The sequence below is a fragment of the Myotis davidii genome, unplaced genomic scaffold (genome assembly GCF_000327345.1).
Source record: "Myotis davidii unplaced genomic scaffold, ASM32734v1 scaffold534, whole genome shotgun sequence".
In the NCBI taxonomy this organism is placed as follows: domain Eukaryota; kingdom Metazoa; phylum Chordata; class Mammalia; order Chiroptera; family Vespertilionidae; genus Myotis; species Myotis davidii.
This window is the reverse complement of record NW_006286678.1, coordinates 6,385,342-6,393,539: the sequence shown is the minus strand read 5'-3', so window position 1 is coordinate 6,393,539 and position 8,198 is coordinate 6,385,342. Positions and strand designations below refer to the sequence as shown.

The following is an 8,198-nucleotide window of genomic DNA, read 5'->3' as shown; positions in this document are numbered from 1 at the left end:
GTCTACCCTCTTCCTCAACGATTTTCAACTGGTGTCCCACAAGAATTTTTAAAACATGCAATACCTGACTAGTCAGGGGCACTTGGACCTCTTTTCCCTTTTATTGTGAAATTAAAAAATGATAGCCAACATAACAATAGCCGTCTGATGTGAATGCCCTGTCTTGAACCATAAATATATAAGTCATATAACACAATTACATCTTATTAGTCACGTCACATAATAAGGTTGTATCTGATTGGTTAATTCTTGGTACCAGAAATCCTTATGTACAAGTATAGGCACTTACTTTTTTTAAAAAAAGTCACTTTGGAGCAGAAAGGGGAGGTAACTACTATAACTTTGTGTGTGTGTGTAATCAATCAAAATTATACCTATTTTTTGTCAGATCAGCAAAAAATAAGATTTTTTTGGTGTGCTGCAGAGTTTTAGTAATTAGTTTATGTGTGCCATGATATGAAAAGGGTTGAAAATCACTGCTCTATAGTGTACTGAATTGCCAGTTGTTTTTTTGGATATTGTGTTGTGTGATATTTTTAACTTATAATGGGTAGGACATAATCCCACCCTTTATTATCCCATTCTATATAATAAAGAATGGGAAGAGTGAGGTAACAATAATATAGAAGATGAGGAAGTTCAATTGAACAGCTTTTGCTCTGGGTTTGTCATATATCAACCTCTATAATAGCACTTATCTCACCATATGGTTGTCTTCCCACTTACCCTGCCCCCTAAGGGATTAAGAGTCTCCAGATATCGTAATCTTTATATCCAGAATTGAGCCTAGAAGAGGTGGTATTTAATATTTGCCAAATAAATTACATAGCAATATGTAAACTAAAATATCCATTCTGTCCAAATAAATAATGCAGTTATCTTTAATCTGTTTATAAATAACTCCAATTTAGATTTTTATGTGTTGTTCAACAAAAGGCTGTAATAGCCAAGAAAATATTCTTTCACCAAGAACAAATATATATTTTTATTACTAATTTTTGTGTTTTTTAAAGAATATTTTTTATGGCAACAAGACTATCTAGTCCTATCACAATGGAAAGAAAACAGTACTTTATGTTCTATGCTCTGCTAAACCAACCCCTCCCAAAAGTTTCAGAAACTCCCAAAAGTTTATGAAATTCACTTATGTATTTCAAATTATTAAAGGTACTTTTATCTTAAACATTGAGGCTTCTATTTTTTTTAAATAAAAGAACTGGTTGATTATGATCCTCTGAAACCTTAGCCAATATAAGACTAGTATCTTGTTTTAAGGTATGAATGGCTTTAAAAAGAGGAAATGTGGCTTAACAAAATATTTTGTTTCTCCATAACTCACCATCTAAAGTTTTAAAGTAACAAAACAAGCAATACATGTTATTTAAAAAATTTTTTCTATTATGCCAGTGTTAGTATTATTACTTGATATTTCACCTCTTTAGGAACCTTTTTTAAAATTCTAATTTGAAGCATTGGGTGAAAATAACTTATTGTCACCCTGACTCTCAAACCCTAAACAAAAGTGTCTTACTCTTTGCAATCACCAAAATCATCTGTTCTTCCAGGCCTGGAGTTGTAGAAGGTACTCAAAATTAGGACCGTATTTCAATATGTGCAGGTAAACTAACTGCTCCAAAGACCTACTTAATTAAACTACACTTTTTTTTTTCTTTTTTAAACTAAGCTTTACACCTCCTGGTTGGTTGAAGTGAATTTGATAGCCTTAAAAAATATATATATATGTCCTGTGGATTGTGAAATTTTTTCCCCACTGTATAAGGCTAGTTAACTATTTTACCTTAATGGATGCACTATATGTATTGTATCATATTACACTACAATAAATTATAGAAATAGATCTGCAATAGGAATAATAGTGGATCCTGGCAAGTAACAGATGCTTGATGTACATGAACAATATCATCTTTCTCCCACCTGGAAAGTCCCAAGTCCACATTAATTTTCCCCTTTCAAGGTATTTCTATTATCAATGCAGAAGCTGCTCACTATCATTTTCTATAAATGAGTCAGTCGGTTGCACTCCTCTGGTCACAAAGAGGCCCTTGCCTGAGGTTCCCCACATTCAAAACAAACAAACAAACAAACAAACAAACAAACAGTTACCTGATAACAGAATGAGGGATTCCATAGTTATACCCTGAAACATGAGAGACTCTTTGAACAATGGGAATATCACAATCGCCCAGTATTGGAGAAAAGTGATTCGATGACAAGAGTGAAGTGTTAGTTTCTGTTTGCCCATAGGAATCAGCAACGGTGGCATTCAGAATTCTTGTTTTTGTTTGGTACTGGGAATCATCTGGTAGCATGTGCTCCAGCACTTTTAGGTAACGAGACTTCTGTTCATTTGCAGAAAAATCTGATAAATTGCACATTTCAAACTCATAGTTGCTGGTAGTTCTGTCTTTGTGATCAGCAGGAGAATAAAAATGCAATTGTCTACGAGGTCCAGATCTGGGCTCCTGAGGTTTGCTGTACAGGTTGCTTGTCTGAAGAGGATGCTCTGGGCTACTGACTGCTTTATCTTCTTCTTGCATAATCTTAATGATTTTGATAAGTTGGAAAAGACGTTTGCGGTCATTCATGTCATGGACTCCCAATTTGGAGTAGTCCTTCATTGTAACCTTTGCTAATTCATCTATTTTCTGAAGGCCAAGGGCAGTAAAATGAGGATAATACTGTGCAAGTTCAGCTTCACAAAGACATTCATATAACCAGGATGTCATTTTTGTGAATAGGTTTCTATAAACTCTAAAGAAAAAAAAACAAGTCATTCATTTGAAATATAGTATATACGAGTATAATACAATTTATTCCTTTAAAAATATAAAAACCACAAAACATGCAGAAAAATCCATTCTAGCATACCAAGTTTTCAATAAATATATTTTTCTTCTGAACTGATTAAACAGCATAGTACCTAACAGGGTTAGGGAATATCCAGTCCTTGGACCCAGGAAATCGTTTGGTCTGGCCCTGCCAAGGTATGAGGGGTGAGCTAATTAAATGTTTGACCAAATACAGCAGGCTAATTTTTAAGTTGATAATTTTATATGGCCCAAGAATGATGTTATAAATATCCAAATGGCCACTGGCAGAAAAAAGGTTCCCCACCCCTGGCATAAACAAAGATGCTTATGATGCATTTGTAGTAACAGATATAATTTGTTCATCTGCTTAATAAAAGAGACTTCCATTTGTACATACACATAGCTACAAGCACACACACTTTATACAAGTAACTTACTTCTAGGGAGTTCCTTCCAACCTTGCAATGTCTACTTAACACAAGCCACAAACTACGGAAACATTGCTCCCAACCACTGACTGTAGCAGGACTAATTTTAGATGCTCAAGTTAACTCCAAGGCATGTTGCACAACTGTTTCCATGATTAATGAACAAAGGCTAAGAACTCTTTTAGAATGAGAAGCAGAATTAAATAGCAAACCACAGAGGATTACAAATTAATGTAACTCTGAGAAAATCACATTTGTATCTGCTGAGTACTGGTAAAAGTTAGTTGTATAAAGAGGTAAAAATGCCATTAATTTGAAATCTGATTCATGATTTCAGATCATTCTAAAAGATAGGTGGTTGTAGATGCCTATATGTACAGAACATAAATAGGAGTTTACCTAGGAAATTAATACTATAGTCAAAATTTAATTTATTTTTAAAATATATTTACATTTATTTCAGAGAGGAAGGGAGAGAAATAGAAACATTAATGAAGACAGAGAACCACCGATCGGCTACCTCCGGCATGCCCTCCACTAAGGATCGAGCCCGCAACCCAGGCATGCGCCCTTGACTGGAATTGAACCTGGGACCCTTCAGTCCACAGGCCGACACTCCATCCACTGAGCCAAACTGGTGAGGGCTATGGTCAAGATTTTAAATGACTGCATATTAAAATGCTTAATATGCCAAGATATTTAATTAAATACTAACAAATGATGTAATAACATATAATCCTGGTCTATTAATAAAGTCAGGACCCTGAGGAGTTTCTCCATACCACTGTTAAGTTCAAGTTCATGAGAACTTTCAGGTGTATGTTTTTTTTTTTTGGGGGGGGGGTCAAATTCCTTATTAACTCATGGGTTTTTATATATTTCATGTATTCTAATTAATTGTCTAAAGTCTTTGACACCTTCATCTTGTATATTTCCTATCCAAAACCTAAAATTGGCTTTCCTCCAGGAAACTAGAAGCAGCTGCCCATTGTCCCACATCCAAGTAAAGGTTATGCATTCCTAGCAAGAAAGGATAAAGAAAGTGGAGAGGGCTTGGGGATTAAGGAAAGAATGAGCACAACCACACTGGCCCTCCTCTTCCCTTTGGAGATCAGGAATAGCTCTTCTACAACCACAAGTAGCTAATCCAGAAAGGTCATTACTGCTTTCATATTTGAGTTACTGAATAGTCTTTCTTGGTCAATTTCCAACTTTGTATAAACTCCAAACAACTAGTTGTGGCTTCTGGAAGGACTTATTAAGAAGGACTTTGAGGCATTTATAATCATTAATAGAATACAGGATGAGAATCTGGGCTGGAGGTATCATGTCATTTCCATTTTATTTCTAGTGCCCTTCTTTGGTCATACTGTGACTAAAAGGATGTAAATAGAGTTCTTCATCATAAAAGTGTTAGGATATAATAATCATTAAGAAGAACAACCGGCCGAAATCGGTTTGGCTCAGTGGATAGAGCGTCGGCCTGCGGACTGAAGGGTCCTGGGTTCGATTCCGGTCAAGGGCATGTACCTGGGTTGCGGGCACATCCCCAGTAGGAGATGTGCAGGAGGGAGCTGAGCGATGTTTCTCTCTCATCGATGTTTCTAACTCTCTATCCCTCCCCCTTTCCCTCTGTAAAAAAATCAAAAAAAAAATATTAAAAAAAAAAAAAAAAGAAGAAGAACAACCAGACAAATGGAATATAGGGCCAAAATTTATAGTAAATTATACATTTCAAATATTTTAGAAATTTGTCTGATCTCAAATATCTTCTACCACTACTAGTTCATAAAGATTCATATAAAAATGACAAGTGAGTAAAGGAAGAGTTAGATGCCAAGGCTGATGATTGTTGATGTGGTTTATTTGAGCATTCCTATCATAGCTCTAACTCTACTGGGGAACTCAGAGGAAAGAGGGCAAATACATAGCCTATTAATACATATCTGTGCTGCTTTTTCTCCTCCCATATCCATAGTAAATAAGCCAAATCCATTTCAGTGTACTTTCTTTCTCTTTTTTGTTTGTGTTTTGTTAATCCTCACCCAAGGATATTTTTTCCATTGATTTTTAGAGAGTAGAAGGGGGGAGAGGAGAGGAGGGAACGAGGGATAGAGTGAGAAACATGGATATGAGAGAGACACATCAATTGGTTGCCTCCCTCATGCGCCCCAACTGGGGCTGGGGATTGAACCTGAAACCCAGGTAATATGCCCTTGACCGGAATCAAACCCCTAATTCTTTGGTGCATGGTCTGACACTCTAACCACTGGCATACCAGCCAGGGCTCAATGTTCGTTCTTACTGAACTCTAAAACAGCTTTAGAATCTCCCCTTTTTGGGGGGAGGGGGAGGGTGTACAATACTGTACAATTCCATGAGTTTTGACAGTTATATATACTTGTAAAACCATCACCACAATCAAAATACAGAATATCACCCTCAAAAGATTTCTCATACCTCTTTACATTCATCCTTCCTGCTGCCCATGGACCTAGGCAACCACTGATCTGTTTTCAGTCATTATATATTATTTTGCATTTTCTAAAGGTTTAGTATGAATGGAATTATGCCATTTATTCTCTTTTGTATCTGGCTTTTCTCAGCACAATGATTTGAGACTTACGCATTATGCACATATCACACACACATGTGTACGTACACACACACACACACACACACACATTTCATTTAGGAAGAGAAAGATCAGAATGAAGACTTAGGTCTTTTCATGGCTAATCCCATGTTCTTTTCACTATGCTGCCTCTTTCAGAAGTCTGCAAAGACAGTACCATTGCCAGGCCCTCTAATAGGTCCACTATCTATCCAGCTCAGTAGATCGGCTGCCTCCTGCAGATCTGTGCGGCAGCATGGTATATCACAGCTGTTACCACCAGGAAAATGCCCTGCAATCAGCGAAATACACTGGAGGACAGATGATCAGGTTTTTACATGTAGGGTCCAGTCATATTCAATACCACAAGTATGTAGAGTTCACCTTTGTGACAAATCCAGGGACTGCTAGGTCTCAGCTGTTGGGGTAACAATCAGAAATAGTATTGGAAGAAATCCAGTTGGCAGAAATTCAAATTTTCTTATCCTGGTGGCAGAGAAAATAAACTGGAGGGGGACCACATGAAACTTTATACACAATTAAGGAAGTTTATTCACATTCCAGGATGTGGAAAAAATCCAACTATTTAATATGCTCCCTCAAACTCTCCATTTATCTATTTAAACTAGGTAACTCTACCCACCAAAACTGCCTGAAACTGAACTTGCAATCAGATAATATTCCATTTAGCTGTGTGACCTTGGGCAAAATCACTTAGTTTCTCTGAATTTCCATTTCCCTCTTTCAAAGTATGCAGTAAGATAGTTATGTAAAACTAAGCTGAAACTATAAAGTACTCCATAAGGATGGGGCCATGTTCTCTTATTCAACACTAGAGGCCCAGTGCACAAAATTCGTGCATGGGTAGGATCCCTAGCAGCTGCTGGATGCCGGCCCAGGCCTCCCTTCACACCTGCCTTGGCCTGGTGCTGCCTGCTCACTTGCTCCACCATCCCGCCATGGTCCTGCTCTCGTCGGGGCCCATTGGGGCCGGCAGTGCCTCCACTACCACCCACTGCCAGTGCGGCGTCGCCAACACCCGCCATGTTCCGCGCCACCCCATGGTAGTCAGTGCGTGTCGAACTCCCTGACAGTCGAACTCCCGCCCATGGGGAGAATTTGCATATTAGCCTTTATTATATAGGAGGATTGGGTCACTGGATTACTTCTTAGAAAAAAGTATGTGCCATATAAATGACTTTTAACACTATTAAAAGATGGTTTCTTTACAGTAAATCCCCACTTAATACTGTTGCTAGGTTCTGTAACTAAGTGAAATGACAGGTAACAAAATCAATTTTACTATATAGACTAATTGATAAAAACAAGAGTTAAGTTCCTATGGCATCTCATCAGTGTTATAATAAAACATTATTCAAGGCCCTGCCATATTTGATAAAAGGCTGAATATATAACATAGAATCAAAAGATAAGGAATTAGACATACTGAAGTAGATGTATTATACTACCAAATACACTAATAGTAACACTATGTGTAAGCTTCAATTAACTTAAAACTGTTTCATTAATGACAACTATACAAGTACATTTCTCTCTTTCATTGGCATAAATAGTTGATGTACAAGAAAAAAATAGTCGCCGAAACCGGTTTGGCTCAGTGGATAGAGCGTCGGCCTGCGGACTGAAAGGTCCCAGGTTCGATTCCGGTCAAGGGCACGTACCTGGGTTGCGGGCACATCCCCAGTGGGAGATGTGCAGGAGGCAGCTGGGCGATGTTTCTCATCGATGTTTCTAACTCTCTATCTCTCTCCCTTTCTCTATGTAAAAAGTCAATAAAATATATTTAAAAAAAAAAAAGAAAAAAAATAGTTGATGTACATGCCTGATCAGCATATATAATGTGGAGATAGATGATGCTACATATCAAAAGGCCAATATTTCATACACATAGTCATGTGTATGTGCAGTCTTTTTTTCTTTTTTGTAGTCTTTTATTCAACTTTACTGAGGTATAATCTTCCTATATAATAAAACCCTAATATGCAAATCAATTGAATGGTGGAATGACCAGTCGCTATGACATGCACTGACCACCAGCAGGCAGATGCTAAATGCAGGAGCTGCCCCCTGGTGGTCAATGCGCTGCCACAGAGGGAGCACCGCTCAGCCGGGCTCATAGCTGGCAAGCACAGCAGTGGTAGTGGGAACCTCCCCCGCCTCCACAGCAGCACTAAGGATGTCCAACTGCTGACTGCTGGCTGGCCGGCTCAGGAGGGAGCGGGCCTAAGCTGTCAGTCGGACATCCCCTAAGGGCTCCTGGACTGAGAGAGGGCACAGGGCGGGCTGAGGGACCCCTTTGCCCCC

At 38.2% G+C, this 8,198-nt stretch overlaps 1 protein-coding gene across 1 annotated transcript in view; it reads right to left on the bottom strand.

Annotated features, from left to right (window-relative positions):
- Positions 1 to 8,198, bottom strand: part of KIF24 (kinesin family member 24) — a 63,157-nt gene that overhangs the window by 44,677 nt on the left and 10,282 nt on the right. Inside the window, exon 2 of the mRNA XM_006758574.2 lies at positions 2,125 to 2,772. Within this exon, the coding sequence (XP_006758637.1) occupies positions 2,125 to 2,747 (623 nt within the window). The 5' untranslated portion in view covers positions 2,748 to 2,772. The remainder of the gene's footprint in view (positions 1 to 2,124; positions 2,773 to 8,198) is intronic.